We start from the raw sequence: 23,779 nt of genomic DNA on the forward strand, positions 1-23,779 counted from the left end.
GCACTATCCCCTGGGCTGCTGCTTGCCCGGGGAAGATGTTGCTCTGCCTCAGGGCAACTCCTTGGACAGCCCCGTGGTTTGGGCCAGTGAGGTGGGTTTTCAGACAAAGCTGAGACTGAATTCAGATTCCTCCCCTTGTCTCAGCTTCCTTCTCTGACCAGCCTGTTTCCCCCCACCTGTTTCCCTCTTGGGTTAGTGCTCCTTTCTCTTCCCCACCCCTGCCCCATCCAATTGTGGAGACTGGGGCATCCCATTGGATTGGCATGGGAGGAAGGGAATCGGCAGGAAAAGGGAGATGAGTCAGATGGTCACTAGGCCCCTACTGCCCCATCTGTGCCCATGTCAAGCAGCCCCCGCTGCAAACCCTTTCCTCCCCGGCTTTCCATCCATCGTCATGCTTCCATGTCAATGTCCGATCACTCCCTCGGGGAGGTGGGCCCCAGGGCTGGGCGGGCAGGGCTTGGCAGAGCAGAAAGAAGAGTAGCAGGAACTGTCCCATGCAGAGCTGGTTGCTGCTGGCCAACTGCCAGGCTGGAGAGGCAGGGCTGCCTGACTTGGAAGGAAGCTCAAAGACTCAGGGGTGGGAGGAAAATGAGCCAGCTAGAATGGAGGCTGAGAGGGAGGCTCTGTCCTGCAGGGAAAGCTGGGCTGCAAGTGGGGAGGAGTGGCAGAATTTTGGGAACCAAGGTCTCCATATACAGTAGCTTTTATTCTTCCCTGTTCAGGAGGACAAAAGTTAGGTGACAAATCACCCAGCTCCTTAGCCTGGGTAGTGCCTAGGGTGACCAGACATCCCGGTTTTATCAGGACTGTCCCAATATTTGCTTGTTTGTCCTGGGTCCCAACCAATGTTCAGTCAGGACACTGGACAAACAAACAATTTTGCCCTCCGCTATGGCACCCAGGTGGAGCCCGGAGGGGCTCTCACCGCCCCTGCCCCGACCCCTCCTTCCCCCATTAGATCCCTCCCCAAATCCCCACCCCCAGCCTCGCCCCCTTACTGCCCCATTGGATCCCGAGCTGGGCCTGGGGAGGAGATGCCCCCGTGCAGCAGTCTGGGCACACGGGCCATGGCTGGATGGGACCGGGAGCACTGCAGTGCAGCGCGGAGGCTGCTCCAGCCCTGTAGCCCACGGGGCAGCGCAGTGGGTCCGGGGGCAGCGCGGCCCGGGGGCTTGGGCTGCTGGAGACACGCGGCAGAGAGGGGCTGCGAGGGCGAGACTTGTCCCAGGCGGGGCAGCCGGTCGACAGGGGCGAGGAGCTGGTCGGGGTCTCCCGAACCCATAAACCTCCCCGTCGCTGCCAGGAAGGAGCCGCTGGAGCACAGCCGAGCGGGAGAGGTGCGGGGTTCCCCAGCGGCAGCTGGACGTGCCACATGTGCCCGGGGGGCGGGAGGCTCCGCGGGGAGGGCAGTGCGCGCTGCCGGGGTGCTGTGTGCGATCCCGTGGCGCGGCCCCTGTGAAACTGCTGTTTTTTTTTTCCTCCCCCCTCCCCTGCGTCCTGATATTTCATCCCTCTGATCTGGTCACCCTAGTAGTGCCCCATAGCTCTGGCTCTCCACAGAGCCCCTGCCCAACTCCCTTCACCTGGGCTGCATCTGGAGCAGCCATGGAAGGGGGCACCTGATACTGGCTGGCCATTTGTCTCCTGCCCCCTGTTGTGGCTGCACTGTCCCCTGTCAGCCCAGCTCCCATGCTCTGAAGAACATGTATAGCAGACGACCATATTCAACACTGGCGGCCTAGTGGCTTCACTGGAGCAGCACCCACCTCTGCCGGCAGTGATTTTGGCCTGGGGCATGTGAGGCGGCAGGCCAGCGGGGAGGAAAGGAATCTGTCTCACCCAGTGGCCAGAGCACGCCCCTAGTAGGAAGGGTTTGTGGCGACACCAGAAGGAAAAGGCCTGTATCTCATTGCTCTGCTTGCTTTGAATCCAACCAAGGGCATGGCGTTTTCAAACCTTAAAAGCAAACACACATAAAACTGACTGTCCAGCAAAAGATATTTATACAACTGATCTGATACTAGAAAAATAAAAATGGTCAGATATCTATGGCTGGCCTAGTCACTGGAATCCTGCACACAGAAATTACAGAAACTGGCATTGTGTAACTACACTACCCTGGGCTGGGAGCCAACCTCGCAAACTCTTACACACATGAGCAACTGGAGGCATGTGAGGAATCCCATGGGTGACTCGGTGCATTGCTCCCGGGGCTGTAGGTAGGTTGATGCAGATTTTGTTTTAATGGGCTGAAAATGGTGGATTCTGAGCAAGCAGGTGTGAGCAGATGTGTCAAAACCCCATACACAACCCTGAATCCTACTAACACTGATGCCTAGGCCAAATCTTCCAGGTGCATATAGTTCCATTAACTCCAGAGGAACTGCTCACAATGTGTGTTTGCAGGGGCATGGCCTCTCTGAGTCACCATGACACTTGCTGCTATTATTTGTATTAAGGCAGCACCTAGGAGCCCAGTCATGGCTCACAGCCCCACTGTGCTAGGAGCTGTACATGCATGGAACAGAAAGACAGCCTCTGTCTATGACAATGGGCCTGTAAAGCCAATGTGCCCCAGATTGCTCTGAAACCCTCCTCTCTAGCGGAAGGGGAGTCATTCATCTTTAGTGACGGGGGGAGGAAACTAGCACCGATTTTTTTTTAATTCATAGACTCTTAGACTTTAAGGTCAGAAGGGACCATTATGATCTTCTAGTCTGATCTCCTGCACAATGCAGGTCACGGAATCTCACCTGCCCACCTCCTGTAACCAGGGCCGGCTTTAGGCCAATTCACCCGATTTCCTGGAATCGGGCCCTGTGCCTTAGGTGCCTTTTTAATTTCTTTTTACTCACCCAGGTGGTGGTCTGCTCCGTCGGGGTCTTCGGCGGCCCCGCTCCCCTGGCCAGAGCGCCGGCTGCAGTGTGGCAAGCCCCACGGCCCCGCTCTCCCAGCCAGAGTTCCGGCTGGAGTGCGGCAGCCCCACGGCCCCGTGACCCCAGCTGGAGCACAGCAGCCCCACAGCCCCGGTCTCCCGGCTGGAGCTTCGGCCGGAGCATGGCAGCCCCTCAGCCGCGCAACCCTGGCCAGAGCGTGGCAAACCCCGCGGCCCCGCTCTCCCAGTCGGCAATCCGAAGTGCTGCCGAAGACTGGGAGCACAGCTCGGTGAGTATAAGCCCCCTCCAGGAATCGGGCCCTGTGCTTGCTAAAGCCGGCCCTGCCTGTAACAAACCCATGACCTGTGTCTGAGCTACTGAAGTCCTCAACTTGTGGTTGAAAGACTTCAGGGTGCAGAGAATCCTCCAGCAAGTGCCCCATGCTGCAGAAGAAGGTGAAACCCCCCCAGGGCCTCTGCCAATCTGCCCTGGAGGAAAATTCCTTCCCGACCCCAAATATGGCAATCAGCTAAACCCTGAGTATGTGGGCAAGACTTACCAGCCAGCACCCAGGAAAGAATTCTCTGTTCTGACACTTAAATAAAAGGTCAGTTTAATTCCACCCCCCCCCCATGTTGTCAGTGAGTGCAGTGTGGGGATATCTCTGCTGGAGGGGGCTGTGCCACAGGTCACTTTTTCCTGGGGATCCCTGCTGGGGGGTGGGGGATACCAGCATGTCACTCTGCAGGATCCCTAAAGGAGCAGGCTATTGCTATTCCCCATATCACTTTCTTTTGGGGGATCCCTGCTGGGGGGTGGGGGGTACCAACATGTCACTCTGGAGGATCCCTAATGGAGGGGGCTATTGCTATTCCCCATGTCACTTTCTCTTGGGGGATCCCTGCTGGGGGGTGGGAGGGTACCAGCATGTCACTTACTCTGGAGGATCCCTAATGGAGGGGGCTATTGCTATTCCCTATGTCACCTTCTCTTGCGGGATCCCTGCTTCAGGGCGTACCCCCATGTCACTGTCTCCGAGAGAATCTCCACTACAGGGGGCACCCCCAAGTCACTGTCTCTGGGGGATCCCCGCTGCAGGGGCCTGCCCCCCACGTCCGTTTCTCTTGGAGATTCTGCGCCCCCCGGAGCCGGCCCCCGGGCTGCGGCTCTGACACCAGTTCCTGTTGGGCGGAGCTGGCCGCTCTGCTCCCGGCTGGCGAGTCCCCCAGTCCCTCGCACTCGCAGGGAGCAGCCCGCCGGAGCAGCATGGAGAGCGGCTCGGCCGGCGGCAGCCTGCCCAGCCCGCAGGACTCCCCCTTCGGCTGCCCCATCTGCCTGGACACCCTAAAGGACCCGGTCACCATCCCCTGCGGCCACAACTTCTGCCTGGGCTGCCTGGGGGCGCACAGACACCGCCCGGGGGCCGGGGCGGGCGGCGGGCAGGGCGCCCCCCGCTGCCCGCTGTGCCAGGAGCCCTTCCCGGCCGACCTGCAGCTGCGCAAGAACCACACACTGTGCGAGCTGCTCCAGCTCCGCCAGCCGCCGCCCGGCGCCCGCAGCCCCATGGCCCCGCCGGCGCCCCCGGGGGAGCCCGGCGACGCCCCCCGGCGGCAGGAGGAGGGGGTGCTGTGCGATGTCTGCCCCGAGGGCGAGCGGGCCCCGGCGGCCCAGTCCTGCCTGGTGTGCCTGGCCTCCTTCTGCCCGCCCCACCTGCAGCCCCACCTGCGGAGCCCGGCCTTCCAGGGCCACCGCCTGGTGCCCCCGCTGCGCCGCATCGAGGACAGCCTGTGCAAGCTGCACCTCCGGCCGCTGGAGAGCTTCTGCCGCACCGACCAGGCCTGCATCTGCCAGCTGTGCCAGGGCCAGCAGCATCGGAGCCACGAGGTGGTGGCGGTGGAGGTGGAGCGGGAGCACAAGGAGGTAAGATGGGGGCACAGAAGGGGTTGGGGGGGTTCTACCTCTCTGAACAGCCCTCGCCAGGCTGGGCGGCCAGATTCTAGTGGGGTTTGCTCCCCAGGGCCAGGACAGCAGGGAGTGTTGCACTAAGGGGCATCAGGGCTGGGATTTGCAGGGGGCTGTGGGTCAGAACTGAGGAACATCGGCAGAGCTGGGGGGAAGCACGGGTGGGATTGCAGGGGGGCTGTGGGTCAGAAATGAGGAACATCGGCAGAGCTGGGGGGAAGCACAGGGGTGGGATTTCAGGGGGCTGTGGGTCAGAACTGAGGAACATCGGCAGAGCTGGGGGAAGCACAGGGGTGGGATTGCAGGGGGCTGTGGGTCAGAACTGAGGAACACTGGCAGAGCTGGGGGGAAGCACGGGTGGGATTTCAGGGGGCTGTGGGTCAGAACTGAGGAACATCGGCAGAGCTGGGGGGAAGCACGGGTGGGATTGCAGGGGGCTGTGGGTCAGAACTGAGGAACATCGGCAGAGCTGGGGTTAAGCGCAGGGCTGGGATAGCAGGATGCTGTGCATCCGGTGCATGGGTAGAGCTGCAGGTTTGAATAGCAGAGAGGCTATGGGTCAGGGTTGAGGGGCATCCGCAGACCCGTTTAGTTGATACCAGCATTGAGGGGTGGGGTCAGGAATGAAGGACATCACAGAGCTTTTTTGCGGAGGCATCCTAGGACTGGAATATCAGTGATGTTGCAGGGCAGGATTAAAGGGCATCGGGAGATCTGTATGCAGGGAGCCCAGGACTGAAATGTAAATTGAATGATTGGCTAAAGCTTGGGTTGGGGAGGGGGTTGTCTGTTTTCCAAGCTGGGAACACAGTTTGACCCCTTACACATGTAGGACCAAAGCCCCCAACCCTGTTAAATCACAGTGCTATGGCATAGTCAGTTTCATAGTATAGTGCTTAACAGTCAAGGTAGGATTTTGCCAGTGGAGGGAGAAGGAAGGGAAAAAAGGTGTCAAGATCCCAGAACACTCTGTGCTTGTTAACTTGAAAATGGTGCTCTGTTCTCTGCAATTCCCTGGAGCTGCAGCCAGGCGGGGGAAAATCCGCATTGGAAAATCCACTGACAAGATGGTTTTAAGTAAAAATAACAGTTTAACCGGACTGCTACAAAGGGTTCCATCTGGGCTGCCAGATTACACACATGCAAGAGATCTGGTAATGTAACTGATTATGTGTGGGTTTGGGGAGGAGGCAGAAACAAAAGTCTGGGGGTATACAGGTTCCTTTGGGAGGTACTGGGCCAAATCCATCCCTGGCCTCACTCCATAGCCTTCACTTGAATTAAACCTGGGAGCAATTTGTCCACTTGCGTCTCTTTCCCACAGTATCTTAAATCAGGTCCTTTATTTCTGTTGGCTCCATTCCCAGATTCCATTCCTTGCTCCATTCGTCTTTTGTGTTCTGTCGGCAGGGATTTTTCCGTCACTCCCGTTCCCAGATGGGCCTGACTCATCTACTAAATTCTCACCCACAAGGTTTCCTTGAGCTGTCAGTTTCATTCTGGCTCATCTGCAGTAGTTGGGAGAAGTTTCCAAAGCGAGAGAGGAGGGGCAGCTTTGCCAGGTGTTACCATGACCTGACTAATGGCCACTGCCCTCTACTGGTTAGAATCAGAGTTGCTGAAGTGTCTGTGTTATGGCTCTCATACTGCTAACACTTAATGGGGATTCTCCTTCAGCTCAAGTGGCTGGGGAGGTCTGTGCTATTGCAGCAGATGGAGCTGAGTCTGATTCCCGCTGGGGCTAGGAGGCGCTGAGTGGGTGTAGCTGCTAGAGGCAAACCTAGGTGATCATAGACCTGATTTATAGTGGGGAGTACCAGGGTGGAATTAACACATGCCATTTCATCTGGTTCTTGCGGCCACCCTCCTGCTGCAGAGAAATCCTCCTGCTTTATTATTGACTGCCATCGGTGTGATCTGCACTGTGGAGAACACACAGGAAGGCAGGATCTCCAAGGAGCTGCCAGCCTTAGGCAAACAGTACACTGCCTACCTGATCTAGCATGTTGAAGGCAGATCATATTGGAGGCACAATCTACTGGACAGCATTGGCTCATTAATATTAATATAACTACTCACAGTGGATTGGCTTGAGGCATGGGAAGGGGAGCCCGATAATTCTAAGGATCGTGCTTCACCACTCCCCAGGCATCAGGAAGGTTAGTCCAAGATGGTATCTGGCAGTGGAGGAGGGTAGGGTCAGCTTCTGGGGGAGGAGGTATCAGGCAGCTGCATTGGGATCTGAAGTTGCCGTAAACAGCCTGGACCATGTCAATGTCAATTGCATTGGCCCTCCCGGCTCCCTCCCATGGGGTTCTGCAGCTTCCCAGGTAAGATCTCTCCCATGCTCTGGTCTCCTTATGTCTCAGCCACTGGCGTGTGCCGTGCTGTTGGTGCAGTTTGGTGTGTGGCTGGCTTTTTCCCTTCATCGGGCGACAGCACAGTGTGCCTTGCTCTCAATGTGCCTCTCCCAGGCTGATGTTTATCCAAACCCCATGAACGTTGCTCGTGTGCATCTGTGGCTGCAGGCACATACTGTGCCCCTTGCAGCCTTCACGAAGGGCAGAGCCTTCTGCCCAGAACTCAGACCTCAGACACCGAGGAAATGTGGAGTCAAGGTCCCGCCCCCTCGTGCCCTTTACAAGTGCATTGGCCTGAGGACACAACACAGTCTTCAACCATTAGAACACCAGGCAATGCAGAGTTAAGGTGATGCTTCCAACACATCCAGCACAGCTGCACATGTTTTAATGTGTGTTGTGGTGAAGCTGACACTCTTGTAAGGGGTGCGCAGGGACCTTTATGCAGCTTTCCTTGGTTATCCAACCTTTGAGGTTTGGGAGCAGTCCTCTCCCCTTTGGAAGGGTGCTTGGGAATGTCACATCCCTGCTCTGGAAGGGGATGGGGAGCTCAATACACTGCTGTGAGGCTGCAGCCATTGCTTCATGTTTAACAAAGATTTTTGCATTTGAATTTCTGTTGTTATTAAAGTGGGAGGTAGGAAAGAACGGGGGTGGGGTCTAAGGGTGGTGGGGCCAATGGGACACTTGGAACAGAATGACTCCCCCGTCTGGTGAGTCCTAGCAGGTCTGTTGGGGCAGTGCTAGTGCCCTCTTGCTTTCTCCTGCTCCTTCGGCACCCACCTGCCCCCAGCCCCCTTTCCCTCATACGCCACCATAGCCCAGCTCACCCTGGGGAGCTCTGGTTCTGAATGCAGTCCAGTTATGGCAGCTAACGCACCTTTCAGCAAGGCTTTTTTCATCCTTTTTGTTTTCAAGGCCCAGCGACCCAAAATCCTGAGCTGTGTGGAGAACCAGCTGGACGAACTGGGAGTCACCATCGCACAGACCAGAAAGACCGTGGAGCTCATCAAAGTAAGATGACTTTGTCGTCACCTTGCCCAGGACTTGAGCTGAGTTTGGAGCATTTCCCACTCCCTTCCACCTCCCCTCTGAACTGCGTCCTCTAACAAATGCCCTGGAGAGCCCCCCTAGAACCGAGAGCGACTTTGAGTTCAATCGTTGAGGGGGCCATTTAGGGAACTGGGGTTAAGAAAAAAAAAACCAAAAAAACTGTCTGGGAATTTGCCCTGCTTTGAGCAGGGCATTGGACTAGATGATCTCCTGAGGTCCCTTCCAACCCTCGTATTCTGTGATTCGGAGAGACTTCTACTAGAGGCAGCTCTTCCCAGTTTGGGACTGCTCAGTGCTTTGGGAAAGCATGGTGGCCACCCGGCCTGCTGGCATCTGACTTCCCCAGTGGCCATCTGACCCGATACATGGCCCCCAGTCTGGAATGTTGTCAGGATGGGAAATACTGCCCCTGAGGAAACCGTTTCTGGGACTGAGGTTGCTCCCCTGGTGGAACTCAGTTGGGGAGATATTTCCTTTAGCCCTATCAGTCCCCATGGCAGCCGCATCCCTAAGCTTTCAGCAGGCTGATTATACCCAGAGTTGCGGGTCTGTCACCCATTCGCCTCTACGGTTCACCTAGCTTTCTGCTCCCATTCGGGGTGGCGTCCTGCCTCCTCGCTGCTTTGACCACATGCCAGGCTGTGGATTTGGCATTAACTGCATCTCTGCATGGGACAGTAAAGCACAGTCTGAGCGAAGGCGCTGCACTGCCGTTTCCTGTGAAGAGAGGTGGGGGAAGTGAAGGGAAAGGTGATCAAAGTGAAACAACTTGGACAAGGGCAGCCATGCTCCATGGAAATGCAAAGGGGCACAGTTCTACACCCGCCTCTGCTACTGCCTCCTTGTCTGACCTTGGTTCACGTCACCTCTCTGTGCCCCCGTTTCTCCCTGTATAAAATGGGGGCAGTAACACCCGCCAACCTCAGAGGAGTGGGGTGTGGCATAGGTCTTGTCTATACTGCATGGAGTGCATTTTTTGGCACCACTTCAGCTGCACCGTGCAGACCCTTCATGTAACCACGGTGCCCTAGTACTAGTAGTGGTTTGCTTCAGTGCAGCCACACTGGTGCCAAAAACCCCAGTACAGACAAGATCTTAATGAACTGCTGCTGTTTGTAAAGAGCTCTGAGATCCTTCCAGGAACTGAGACATAGAAAGGGGAAAGCTGATTGCTAATAATGCAGATGCCCATCTTTGTGTGCGTAGAGCGCCGCCCTGAAGGAGAAGGAAGAAGTCAGCAGGCTCTTCGATGAAGCATCCAGAGCTCTGGTGACCTTCCGGAAAGAGGTGACTGGCTTCATCGAGGATGGCGAGCGATCCATGCTGCTTGAGGCTGAAGAGGATCTCCGGCAGAAGGAGGAGAGGCGTGCCAAGCTGGCTCAGTGCAGGCAGAACCTGGAGAGGGTTCCGAGCACGGATACCATTTATTTCCTACAGGTGCGCAGGGACTGATGCCAGGAGTGGAGCAAGCGCTGGGGCAGGGTTAAAAATCGCAAATGACCAGAGGTACTGATCTCTGCTAGCGTTTCCTGGGGAACTGGAACCGGGGCCGGCTCCAGGCACCAGCGCAGCAAGCTGGTGCTTGGGGCGGCCAACGGAAAGGGGCGGCACATACGGCTCTTCAGCAGCAATTTGGCGGCGGGTCCCTCAGTCCCTCTCGGAGGGAAGGACCTGCTGCCGAATTGCCACTGAAGAACGAAGCATCAGCAGTTGAGCTGCTGCCAAAGTGCTGCTGATCACAGCATTTTTTTTGTGCCGCTTGGGGCGGCAAAAACGCTGGAGCCGGCCCTGGCTGGAACGTGACACTTCCAAGCCCCTCTCCCTCCAAACTGCAGTGCAGGTCTTGGCTAATCCATGATTCAGCCAGGATCTGACCCAAAGCCCACTGAAAGCAACAGGTGTTTTTCCATTGCCCTCCATGGGCTTTGGGTCAGGCTGCTAGTGAGCAACTCACCAACACTCATGTTGCAAATGGAAGACAGACGAACACAGGGAGCAGATGGAGCAGAGGTTCGCTGTCAGCAACGGGCGCTGGGATTTGCAGGGTTCTGGGAGCAGCGAGACGCTGGGAGTGCATTTTGACCTGCACCAAGTACATAGCTAGATAGATACTTACCAAATTATTGTTAACACTGAACTTTCGTTATAGCTGAGGGCATGACTCTCTGAAGAACAGGGGTCCAGGAGCTGGCAGAGGTTAGACTATGCCAGCGATCCCTGCTGGTATGTGACAGCGCATGTGTAACCCACACACCTCCTGGGTGTGGTGCTCTGTCCCATGTAGTGGCATCCAGACCACTTAGAGATTAATGAGTCTGCTCTACAGCCTTATCTAACAGCCATGTGGCTTTTACTTCATGCAGTAGAGGCCCCTGCACTGAGCTCGGGAGGTCCCAGGTTCGATCTCGCCTGCTGACAATCAGGGTCTGTTGGTGTTACACATGCATAACAGCGGGTTCAGATCAGCAATGCAGCAGTGTGGGGACAAAGCCTGTAGACTTGTGCCTCCTAAGGGCATGTTAATCGGGTAGCAGGTGAACGGAAATGGGAGGTGAAGAGGGTGAGTTGGGGAAAAAACTGCAAATGACGCCCTCGGCTCAGGCCTGTAATTAAAGGTCACTACAGTGAGTTTGATACTGGGTTTTTGGGTTGCATGTGAACTCAGTCGCCTCCTGCCATTCACTGGAAAGTTAAAGGGGGGGAAATAATGGGCAGCTATTGTGGGTGTGCACAAAGCACCCTCTGGCAAGGAGGCAATCTCTGCAGAGCGGGCAATCCTCAAGCACCTCAGCTGTGGAGCTGGGGCAATGGTCCTTGGTGAGAGGAGATACTGTTGTATGTGACATTCTTGAGTCAGATTTGAAACTGACTAAGGAACACATGGCCAGAGAAGTCGTTCCCTCCATGTTGCATGTCTGTCTTCATGCTGCGTCCTGGGAACAATCACTGCACTAGTGTTTTGGGAAGGGGTGTGGTGATGGGACAAGACGCAGCCCAAGATTCTTGCAGGCTTTTGATCCCTGTATCCTTGGCTCAGGAGTTCCAGGCGTTAAAAATAGCAGCTGAGGAAAAGAGTTCCCTGTGTCCAAGCTTCCAGAAGGAACTGAGCTTCACCAAGTCCAGCCAGGCTGTGTGTGTCGTGAAGGAGCTGCTGGTGACTGCATGCAAGAACCAGTGGGACCAATTGCTGGGGAAGGGGTATGAAGAGTCTTGTTTCCATGGGATGCAAGAAGGTGTGTATTTAGCCACCATGGGCTAGTCCCTTGTTGTGTGGGCCGAGGTTTATATTGCTCCCCAGCGTGCATAAGGAGCACTGGGGCTCTTCAGAGTCCCTGTTTAACTTTTATAACTAGCAAATGAATGTGAGAAGCCAGCACCCCCAGGGCAGAGCTGTGAAGAGCTCCCTACCCGTCCCGACAGCCTTGGAAACTGTGTGATTGCATAATCAGCCTCTCAGTCAGCCTCTGCCATCTGGGCTCAGGCCTCGCTCTAGGGGCGGTTTATGAAGTTTCCATGACAACTAGAAAGTCAGAAGGCAACAAACAGGCTTGGAGCTAGGTGTGGCTGGGCGGTTTGGGGTACGTCCCCCAAGAGGCTTCCCATGAAAGGGAGACTTGTCTCCTCTGAACACAGAACGACCGCTTCATTCCTGGACTCTCTGTCCTGGCAGGGGGAGGGAGCAGGGAAGCTGAAGCTAGTGGTTGAGTTTCAGACAGACTCGGGCAGCTCCATTTTAGTCTTTAATGACTGCTTCAACTCCCTGTTGTTTGTAATTCTCCTGGAGACCCATCAAAATCATTCCCTTCCCAGCCACGCCCGTCTGCTCCTGCGGAACATATGTGGGCATTGCCTGCCGTTAAGCCCAGTCCAACAGGGATCTGCCTTGTATTGTGTATACTGTGTACTGGCCTCAGCCTCGGAACACGGGCTTGGGTTGTTAGTGCCCCCTGTTGGCTGGCTGGCAGTGCAGCAGCAGGACCATCTGTCGTTGGACCCTGCATGAATGTTATAGAGTCCCAGGGACGTTCCTTTTTTGCTCTTGGAACTGGCAGCTCCAGGCACCAAGGCACCAAGTGTGTGCCTGGGGCGGCAAGCCACAGGGGGTGCCCTGCCGGTCCCTGTGAGGGCAGCAGTCAGGCAGCCTTCGGCAGCTTGCCTGCAGGAGATCCACCGGTCCCACGGATTCAGCGGTAATTTGGCAGCAGGTACGCTGAAGCCATGGGACCAGTGGACCTCCCGCAAGCAAGCCACTGAATCCCTGGGACCGGTGGACCTCCCACAAGCAAGCCACTGAATCCGTGGGACCAGGGACCTCCTGCAGGCAAGCTGCCGAATCCGCGGGACCGGGGACGTCCCGCGGGCAAGCCGCCGAAGCCGCGCGACCGGGGACCTCCCGCGGGCAAGCCGCTGAAGGCAGCCTGCCTGCCGTGCTTGGGGCGGTAAAAAAGCTCTTGGTTTTATATTTTTTAATGCAGGAGTAGCACGTGAGGCCCAGGGCTTTGCACCTCCCTCTGAGATTCACACAGCATCCATTCACAGGGGCTTTGTTGCCTTTGCTGTTTATGTAGCTCGATGGTGATGCTTTTTATTCCTCTCCTTGCAGCAGTCGCTGAGCCCCAGCCTTCGGACAAATCAAACAATCCAGCCTGCTTGGAGACAAGAGACTATTTCCTGAAATGTAAGACCCTGGCCTTTGTTTTGGCTTCTGTTGCTAAGGCCAGTTACTGTATTTCCCCTTTCTGCTCAAAGCACTGACAACATGTAAACTTTCTGGGCCGGCAGTTGCATTTGTATGTCTGCTCCCTGGCAGGGTCCGGTGCATGTTGTTGGGATAAATACCATACAGCTAATAAAGGGAGTCCATTTGCCTTCCAGCTAATGTCTTAAAAACTCAGCCTATGTGTAGCTCTGCCAAACTAGTTCTGGGAGATCTAGCCAAAACGCTGTGCACATAAAGCACTTCCCACTTAATTCAGTCACAGATGAATTTGATCCTCTTGTTTAATTAGCTCGGACCCTCTGGAGTCAAATAACTTGTAATCAAACTAACACTAATTCCACGCTCTGTTTTGAACCAGTTTGATGGCTTCAGGCAGGTGGATAATTCGGTTGCTGAATAGATAAGTTGTTAAAGCCGGACAGAATTCTGACTCGGAAGAGCCAGGCTAACTGAAGAGGTTACAATGAAAAGTTGCCTGATTCAGACACTGTGATTGATATTCAAAGCACTGTGCGGGGCTTGGCAAGCTGCCACACGTAGACCAGCTGCAGAACCAAAAGGGCTAGAAAGAGACTCGATCTGACAGGCTGGGCTCCAGCAGCACGTGGTGGAGCACTACCTCGCAGAGAGGGGAGAGACATTGAACTTGAGCTACGTCTCACTTGTACACTACCGTGGGTCTCTGCTTTCTTCCCCCGGCTTTATTTTCTGCTCCTCGCATGTTCACATAGACATGCGTTTACTCACAAATCCAAGGGCAATTTTCTAGTGCCTGTCAACAGTCTTCTTGGAGACAGGTTTCAGAGTGGTAGCCGTGTTAGTCTGCAGGGTCGGCTTTAGGCTGATTCGCCCGATTCTCCGGAATCGGGCCCCGTGCCTAAGAGGACACCGCGTCAGGGCCTGCGCCTTATTTTTTTTTACTTACCCAGCAGCGATCTGGGGCTTTGGTGGCATTTCGGTGGTGGGGATGGGTCCTTTGGTACCGGAGAAGACCCAGAGCGGACCCCCTGCCACCAAAGTGCCGCCGAAGCCCCAGACCACCGCCAGGTATTCGAGTTGAGCCCTGCAGTTAATAAAGCCAGCCCTGTTAGTTTGTATCAGCAAAAAGAATAGGAGTACTTGTGGCACCTGAGAGACTAACAAATTTATTTGGGCATAAGCTTTCGTGGGTTTTAGCCCACGAAAGCTTATGCCCAAATAAATTTGTTAGTCTCTAAAGTGCCACAAGTACTCCTCAGTCTTCTTGGAGGAGCTGCTGTTGGTCACGCTCCCCAATGGAAGACGGGCCTGTGCAGATATGGATCCAATCCATGAACGCCTCATTCAGCTGGAAATTCAAGGACCTCTTGTTCCCCCTGACTCCTCTGCATCTGAAGCTGGATCCCCTGGGCTTCGTGGATCTACACCGTGGCTTATTCTTGTGCATGGGCGGGTGGCCAGTACTCTATCCCAGCTGAACTCCTGTTTTGTAAATACCCATCAACAAGGCCCCAGGCCATAACCCTCCTTCTGACCAGACAGAAATTCATTGGAATTAGCTAGTATCTTTCTGGGGCCAATTACTACAGTATTCAGTGGTAGGAGCCCCATTGCCTCCATGTCCCTCCAGTCTCCTGCTGCCCTAGAGAACAATACCAGCCATAAAGATCAGTTGCTTCTTTCAAAGTCAGTATCCGTGGTGGATACCTGCTCAGCTACTCAGTGCATGGGCATGTGGTCAGTTTATTTGGGGGTAGGGCTGAATCTGTGCATTTCTCTGCAGCATTAAGAAACTCTTAATGGATAAATCTTCTGCGGGGTAAATTCAGAATATGCCTCTTAAGCTCTCTGCTAGACCGAAAGAGCCAGTCTTTCCTGTTGTTTCTGGCCCTGCTAATAATCTCCTGCCTTAGGCTGTGGCTAATCACCCTAACACGCACCATCAGATCAGACAATGCATGTTAGCTGCAATTAGGGTGACCAGATAGCAAGTATGAAAAATGGAGATAGGGGTGGGGGGTAATAGGAGCCTATATAAGACAAAGCCCCAGATATCGGGACTGTCCTTATAAAATCGGGACATCTGGTCACCCTAGCTGCAATCAGCAGGAATGCTTTTGCTTTCTGTATTCAGGGTTGAATTCCTAGAGGGGTGGGGTGGCGGGGAGTTCTCGGGGCAGGGCTCTCTGCTCTGGAATTCTCCTGATGATCAGACAAAGGCGAGATCCATCCAGCAGCCAGTAGGACACAGTACTAAGGGCATGTCTCTGCTGCAAGTGGAGGTGTGATTGTAGCATGCGCGTGCATACCCGCACTAGCTTTACTCCAGCTCGTACGGCGGCATGGGCTAGCAACCAGGTTCCCCAGCAGGCTCCTGCTTTAGTAGCTAGCTTGTGTTGAAGCCTGGGCTGTCACATCTACGCTACTATAGTTACCTGTGCTAGCTAGAGTAAAGCTAGTGTGGTTATCCCGCTCCCTTATGCTACCTTTGCTTGTAGTGAGATGTACCCCAAGACACATCTCTTTAGCTTTGCTGATTTGGGTCCGTAGCTGGGTGGGTGTTTATTGCCATTGGGCCAGGAGTGGGAAAGGCCTCTGCCCAAATACTAGAGAGCGATAATACAGAAACAGACCTGGTAACATTAGCCACTGAAACTCACCACTTGGGGCTAAAGGGGAAAGAGATGCTCTGTGCTAAATTCTATTCTGATTCTCTTTTGTGTTTGTTTGTCCCCTCCTGCACAGTTGCCTTCATCATCGATTTGGACAGCGATACTGCGGACAAGTTCCTCCAGCTGTTTGGAACCAAAGGGGCCAAACGAGTGTTGAATCCTATTGGCTACCCCGAGAGCCCAACCAGGTTCATCAACTGTGAGCAGGTGCTGGGCGAGAACCTGATGAACCGAGGCAACTACTACTGGGAGGTGGAAATCATCGACGGCTGGGTGAGCATTGGTGTCATCGCCGAGGACTTCAACCCACGGGAGTCCTACGACAGAGGCCGCCTGGGGAGGAACGAGAAATCCTGCTGCCTGCAGTGGAATGGACAGAACTACGTGGCCTGGTTTGGTGGCTTCGAATCTGTTATCCAGCAGCCCTTCTTTCACACGATCGGGGTGTACCTGGAGTATTCGGAAAAGGCGCTGACCTTCTACGGGGTCAGGGATGCCAAGATGACGTGTCTCCAACAGCTCAAGGTTGCCCGCTTCAGAAAAGGCCACTTTGACCCCTTCCAGAATAAGATCAACCACCAGTTCCCATCACTGTTTGCTTATAACCTCAAACCAGCTTTTTTCCTTGAAAGCGTAGATGCCCATATGCAGATTGGGCCGTTGAAGAAAGATTGTGTTTCAGTGTTAAAGCGGAGGTAACTTGCAGAGAAGACCCAGGAGTCTCTCTTGTAATTGTTTACCAGCACTGTGGCTTATATAGTCTTCTCTCTGGAACAGCCCTGCCAACCCTCTCTAGCCCTGTGCTGTTTGTAATCCAGGGGTTAACAAATAGAAGTCGCCTCTTAATGGATAGAGCCCTGGACTGGGACTCAGGAGACCTGGGTTCTGTTTCTGGCTTTGCCATTGAGTGACTGTGGGTGAGTCACGTCACCGCTCTGTGCCTCATTTTCCCATCTGTAAAATGAGAGTAATTATACTAGCCTGCTTTGTAAAGTGCTTTGAGATCTACTGAGGAAAAACAATAGATAAGAGCTAGCTATTATTATTATCTTTAAAAAACGGGCATTTGATGATGGCCTATCCCTGCCAGCCCTCCATTCCTAACCAAGGGGATATAATCTTAGTGACCACTCCGACCATGTGATCCCACAGTTAATCTGCTCTGTGCCTTATTCCACACTGTAAATGCGGGATGGTCGTTTAATACGAGTTAGCCCCCCCGACGCCTTCAAAATCTGCTTTCTGGGCGAACGCCTCCTAGACAATGCTTTAAAAGCAGCAGGTACAGCATGGGCTGTACAAATACAATGCTCTACACAGCAGCAGTACAACTGATCCACTAGCGTGCCTCAACCTTATTCTGGAGGGACCATATCTAAGAGTGAGAGTGTCCCCTTCTACCTCCCCAAGCCATGTGGGTGCTGCGCATAAAGACACTTCATGTCCCAAAGCAGGGAGGTGATAGACCAGCACCAATGAGATCACACCTAGAATGCTCATCTGAGTCCAACACACCTTCACACCAGAAAGAGAGAGACAGGAATTCAGGGAAAACCAGCAAGAATGACTACAGGTGTGGGAGGGATGGGTTGGTTGAAGAAAGATTAAAAGAAGTCCTGGATTGGCTGCAGAATGACGCTGGGACATGACTCCGATGCACAAGGATGTAATCGCATTTTAGTAAGAATTGTTAGGGGTGGTAAGTAGGGCTATAACTAGGAGGAATGGGATGAAATTAAGAAGAATGAAAGTTGAATATCGGGGAAACTTCTTAATGGCGAGACGTATTCTTTTGTGGAATAGTCTCCCAAGGGAAATGGTGGAAGACCTCTGTGACGGGTTGGCTCACAGAAACCCCCTGGGGCTGCCAACTGATGTGCCAAGACTACTTCTGCCCCTGCTTTCCCTGCCAGCTTGGGACTCCAGCACCCTGTCTTGTTGAGCCAGACCTGCTAGCCTGCTCCAACACAGACCCAGGGTCTGAACCACATGCCCCAAAGCTGCAGATTTAACTGAAAGCAGCTTAAGTAGTGTTCCTGTCTTTAACACTCAGATGCCCAACTCCCAATGGGGTCCAAACCCCAAATAAATCCGTTTTACCCTGTACAAAGCTTTTACAGGGTAAACTCATAAATTATTCACCCTTTATAACACTGATAGATATGCACAGCTGTTTGCCACCCCCACCGCCCCTGGTATTAATGCATACTCTGGGTTAAATAATGAGTAAAAAGTGATTTTATTAAATACAGGAAGTAGGATTTAAATGGTTCCAAGTAGTAACAGACAGAACAAAGTGAATTACCAAAAAAAATAAATAAATAAAACCTGCAAGTCTGTGCCTAATACAGTAAAAAAACTGAATACAGATAAAATCTCACCCTCAGAGATGTTTCAATACGTTTCTTTAACAGACTGGACACCTTCCTAGTCTGGGCACAATCCTTTCCCTGGTTACAGCCCTTGTTCCAGCTCAGGTGGCAGCTAGGAGATTTCTCATGATGGCTGCCCCCTTATTCTATTTCACCCACTTGTATATCTTTTGCATAAGGTGGGAATCCTTTGTTCCTCTCTGGGTTCCCACCTTCTCCTTCTCAATGGAAAAACACCAGGTTAAAGATGGATTCCAGTTCAGGTGACATGATTACATGTCACTGTAAGACCTCAAGCCTTCATTCCTCCCAGCCTGACTCACAGGAAGGCCTGCCTGCAAACAGAGCCATCCACAGTCAGTTGTCCTGGTTGATGAGATCCATCAAGATTCCAAACCACCATTAATGGCCCACACTTTGCATAATTACAATAGGCCCTCAGAGTTATATTTCATATTTCTAGTTTCAGGTACAAGAATGATATATTCATACAAATAGGATGAACACACTCAGTAGATTGTAAGCTTTATAATGATACCTTACAAGAGACCTTTTGCCTGAAGCATATTCCAGTTACATTATATTCACTCTCATTAGCATATTTTCATAAAATCATATAGGGTGCAACGTCACAACCCCATCAGCTGAATTATTTAAAAATGGTTTGGATAAAAGACTACAAAATATACTGTGCAGAACAATCTCGCATTAGCCAGGAGATGAAGTAGATGAACGAATGCTGTAGAACTTACCCCACTCTAGCTTCTGTGAGTGGTTCATTCAGTTCTTGGCTTCTTCGGTGAGACTGCCAACTAGCCCAGCCCCCGTTGTCATGTCACCTCTCCACTAAAACTGGTCTGGGACCACCAAGCTCATTTTCACATAGTCCACCAAATAACCATCCAGATAGTAGCAGCTTTTAATAGGGGACGGATTTGAACGGGTGACACAGAGATGAAATATCCCAAATCCCATTGTCAGTCCCCTGAACTAAGTGATGTTACATGTAAAGGGAAACAAATGACCTTTATGATCATGCAGAGCATTTATATATACATCATGAACATCATCTTCTGCAGATACTTTGAATGTTGGTCTGTTGCATTTGGGAAAGCAAAATATTCCTGTGGGCATTATGAGGCCAGTCCTGAACCCTTTACTTAGACTAAATTCCGAATGATTTCCACTGAAGCAGCTGTGGGCTGTCAATCTGCTTCTCAGTACTATAAAGTATCCCAGCCAGTGGGATGAAATAGCTGCTAGTGGGAGACTCCAGCACCATTCAGTGGTTGGGACATCCTGAAATAGCAATAGCGGGTTTTATGAAAATTCACTTTGAATAGATAGTTTCTTATCCGGGAACTATTAATTTAGTTAATTAAGGCATCACTGCAGGTTTCCTTTTCTGTTATAATCACGTCCCTACTTTCCTAGGAACTTTAGTAGCATTAAAATCCCAAACTCCTAAAAGACTCCAGTTAGTGCAGATCCTTTTTAATTATTAATGTACCCCAGTGTAGTTTATAAAGGGTTTTAAATGATTAATAGATGTGATAAGTTGTAACAGATGGAAATAGTATGTGTTATAGAAGATGGTTATAAGCGCATCAGTAGAAGCTGTTCTAGATGGTTGTAAGCCCTGGTTAGAAACAACCTATTGACCTATTGGATTCTGACAATCTGTAACCTTTCATTAGCTATATATTAAAACATCTGTTAATTATGTATTAACCATTTATAAATGTATCCTTAATATAAAGGATGGTGGAGAATCCCTTCTGAAAAAGGTGGAAAGGAAAAGAGAACTTTCAAGAGCCCATTTCTCAAGCCACCTTATGAAATGTGCCCTGGAGATATACAATAGCTGGAATGAATTACTGTCACATCTATGCACTGCAGTAGCTTCATCTCCTACCTGTCTCAGTCTCATATACATTGCTATGAGTTAATTTTCTCTGATATTAGTTTAACATCTACCTCCTATAGCTTGCATTATAAAAAAAAAAAAAGAGACCTAGTGTACTGTATTTATGTAGAGAGAAAATAATTGGGTCAAATTCACCACTGATGTAACCCACTTCCAGTAGGGATGAATTTGGCCCATCAAATGCTAAAATGGAGTTAAAGCTGTAAATGTATAGAAATATATTCATGGAAAAAACCTTAATAAAGTGCTGTAATTAAAAAAGCAGTCCAAAGGCCAGGAAATTCACAGTTAAAATTACAGGTACATCTCCCAACATGGGGGCTTGGTGAAATGTACCCACTCCCCTTCTGAAAATAGTCAAAGGCTCCAGTCCTCTGAAGGCCAACAGCTTCAGGAGATCTGGGTTCTGTTCCAAGCTCTACCAGAAGCCTGCTGGATGGCATTGGGCAAGTCACTTCCCAGGTATATGCTGCAGCTTCCCCATCTGTAAAATGGACATAATGATCCTTACCTCCTTTGTAAAATACTTTAGAGATCTACTGATGAAAAGTGCTAGATATAGATAGATATATATATATAAGAGCTAGGAATTATTATATGGTGCTTTTTGAACTATTATGAGCTAGTAAAAAAAAATTAGCAAATTCTTCAAGGAGTGCAAACACCTTGGATCAAATCTTGACCTTGTTTAAGTCTATGGGTATTTTGCTATTGATTCAATGGGGACAAGTGTTCACTTCTTATGTTTTTAACTCTTATTTCTGAAACACTCCGTCTTTTTTGTGGCTGACTTTGCATAAAATCTCTAATGTGGCATGAGACAATATTTGTGCCATTTCATGTGGATTGCTTTAGTTTTGGCAAAGCTAGAGGTGATTAGGATTGGAAATGGCTATATAAGCAAAACGCTAGATTCAACCTTCACAGCAGAGAAGCTATCCATAACGTAGTGAGAGGGAAAAATAAGATATTAATCTCTGTACTTCTGCTTAATATGTGCAGTAAGGGCTCTAGGACACTTGCTTAAGTCTTTATCGGCTAATATAGCCTTCTCTCATGGGCCCAATTCTGACTGTGTTACTCAGCCAAAGCTCCCATCTGCTTCAATGGGAGTTTTGCCAGAGTGTGGGCTGCAGGAGTGGGCCCCTGGTTCCATTTGTGTATCAAAGAAGATGACTTAATTCCTTACTAGAATGAATGTGTCTTTGGCAGAGAGTTCGTTATGCAAAGGTGGGCATTCCTCATTCTCCCAGTTGCCCATAGCAAAGGTGTATGTCACACCCCCTGTCTGTGGTACTCATTCAGGAGATTAATCAATTAGGCTGATCCTAAACTTTTGTCTTTCCCCTGTGTATCTGCATAACTTTTCCCCCATCCTTGGCTTCAGCGGTGAAGGCAGCGTCAGTAATCAAGAGGCAATGATGTCTAGCAGTTAGAGCAGGGAATTGTGAGTTGGGAGAATTGGATTCTGTTCCTAGTTCTTCCACTGACTTGCTGTTTGACACTGGGTGAATCATTTAACCATTCCAAACCTCTTTTTCCCATTTGTGAAATGGGGATACTAATACTCGGCTTTGGAAAGAGCTTTGAGAACCACTGTTGAAAGGTGCTATAAAAAAGGGAAGCATTATTATATTACCCTCCCCACGGATGGAAGAAAATGCTGATTTAAGACTTCAGAACCACTCCATAAGCAGCCACAAGGGTAGTGCAGAAATGCAGTGCATGGCAGGAAGCTATTGACACGGGCCCTTCTCAGCCCTGTGATAAGCAGTTGCAACTTCTGTTGTACCTGGTATACCTGCTTACCTCCATGCCTGAACTCGGCCTATTCTTGCCAGTCTTTGGCAGGTTGGAGAGGATGAGTTCCAAGGTCAACCATGAAACCAGTGCCCTGCCTAACCCTAATACTACCCACTAGGCCCCAGAAGTAATTGGTATGTCCATGACATGAAACAGTAGGATTTTTACAGAGAACCTGCTGTAAATGTTCTTCCACATTTGCCTGCAATAACTTGTGAAAGTAGCTTTAATAAAAGGCAGCAGTTGAGCTGATTCATTTTATCCCAGCTATACAATTTGCTGCATTTTAAGATGAATATCCCCTGCCTATTTTTTCAGTCCATTTGGAAGAAAGATAAACTCTCATGGTTCAGGGCACAAACCAAACTCTATCAGGGATAGGAAGAAAGTTCTGTCAGCAGTTTATTCAATAACTTCCCTCTTCGAGATTCCTCTGGGGCATCTGATAGTATTTGGAGACAGGGTACTGAATTCGATGGACCACTGGCCTGATCCAGGATTGAAATCCCTGTGTTCCTAACATGCATGCGGTGTAAACTGGAATGATCAGGAAATTCACACTGAACCAAGCCTGGATCTATCCTCTGCTTTTCCATAAGCAACAGGATATATCCAATAAGCGGCTGTTTAAACAACATTGTGCAATTCTGAGTGTCTGTTTTTTTCTTGAGCAATTTTCGCCTCACACAGTGATCATCTTTTTACTTAGTAATTTTTTAGGTATACAATTACTGTATTAAAGTGTGTGAGGAAACTGTAACAATAATATAATGCTATTAAAGAATGTTAACTACCATTAAACAGTGTACAAACATCATACTGGATTGTCTTTCCTTACAAAACAAAACGACTAAATTATCTGGCCCTCTTGTCATTGATTGTTCAGTGTTTTTTTAATGCTGGATAAGACAATGGAGATTTGTTTCCAAGTGATGATGGTTATCAGCAATCATCTTGCAGCAATAGGGACTGACCACATCCATAGTGCAAACAGGAGCTTTCTCAGCCTGCTCCACCAGTCATCTGAATTCTGATCCAGGCATCAACTCGGAATCAGAAATAGCTCTGTCTCCATTTTATCTCAGTCCATGCTCTGCTTTCTGGTAGATCCTGCCAACAACACCAAATATCACTGGTGGTTTTGCAATGTGATGTACAAACAGTTCTCACTTATGGGATTGTAAACTGGATGTGAGCCCAGAAAATATGAGTGTTTTTGCCACTACTGAGCCAGCTAGGAAATTTCCTTAGAAAAACCATGGCGTGAACTACAACAAAATACATTGGTTCAAAAATAACTTGTAACTCACATCGTGCCAAAGCGCTTTACAAACCTAAATGCTCACTCGCGAAGTGCAGCTTCTCAGCAGGGCACAAGCAACACCGCAAATCATTTTAAGCAAGGATGAGTGCAGTGTCCAAGTGAACCATTTCTTGCCAGTTCAAATCTGGTCAGAAGCAAATGTTAGCAGAAGATATTTATGTTTCCAAACACTCTTATACCTACTACTATAATATAGAAAAATATAGACCCAATGGGGTTTAATAGAAAAGAGAAAATCTGAACTGCCTTTTTAGCTCAGTTCTCTGTTGAGGCTAGTGATGGTTAAAAGCTAACAATTTGCCTCTTAGTTCCCAAATTAATCCTGTGGAGAATTTGTAGTATATAATATACCCAGCTCTAACCAGTCCTCTACTCATTAATTCCACAAAACAGTGTCTCAAGCACACTGAGGCTGAGCATCTGAAAGAGGAATTTGGAAATTAATTTCTTGTTCATTTAAAAATTATGTTATGCTCCAGCAATTCTTTTTGTCCCTCCACTGCTCTGAGTGGAGGAACTTACTTGTTGCTGGGGAGAGCAGAAGGCAAAAGAGCAAGATCCACAAAACAGATCTAATCCAACCCAACCAAGCAACTAACTTCTCTTTTATATTTAATACTATTTCTGAGTTGTTCACTGGCTGTTTTCTTTCCTCCCAGTTCCTTCTTCGTTGGTGACACTTGTTTTTAGTAAAAGTAGTAACAATTTATTTAAGTCTAGGATAGGGT

The 23,779-nt window shown here is 50.6% G+C and overlaps 1 protein-coding gene across 1 annotated transcript; it reads left to right on the top strand.

Moving 5' to 3' along the window:
* The first annotated feature begins 3,700 nt into the window (after window positions 1-3,700).
* Window positions 3,701-22,546, top strand: TRIM47 (tripartite motif containing 47). The gene is made up of 6 exons (XM_050919290.1): window positions 3,701-4,799; window positions 8,120-8,215; window positions 9,461-9,691; window positions 11,292-11,487; window positions 12,858-12,932; window positions 15,699-22,546. Exons 1-6 carry the CDS (start codon window positions 3,858-3,860, stop codon window positions 16,322-16,324), a joined length of 2,166 nt encoding a protein of 721 aa, XP_050775247.1. The 5' UTR covers window positions 3,701-3,857; the 3' UTR covers window positions 16,325-22,546.
* The last annotated feature ends 1,233 nt before the right edge of the window (window positions 22,547-23,779 follow it).

The sequence above is a fragment of the Gopherus flavomarginatus genome, chromosome 12 (genome assembly GCF_025201925.1).
Source record: "Gopherus flavomarginatus isolate rGopFla2 chromosome 12, rGopFla2.mat.asm, whole genome shotgun sequence".
NCBI classification, from domain to species: Eukaryota; Metazoa; Chordata; order Testudines; family Testudinidae; genus Gopherus; species Gopherus flavomarginatus.

Excerpts from the sequence above, each read along its gene's own strand:
- TRIM47 (XM_050919290.1), top strand. The coding sequence starts at position 3,858 with ATGTCACCTTCTCTTGCGGGATCCCTGCTTCAGGGCGTACCCCCATGT. Across the intron at positions 9,692-11,291 it reads ATACCATTTATTTCCTACAG|GAGTTCCAGGCGTTAAAAAT; the intron begins GTGCGCAGGGAC and ends TCCTTGGCTCAG. Across the intron at positions 11,488-12,857 it reads TTTCCATGGGATGCAAGAAG|CAGTCGCTGAGCCCCAGCCT; the intron begins GTGTGTATTTAG and ends CTCTCCTTGCAG.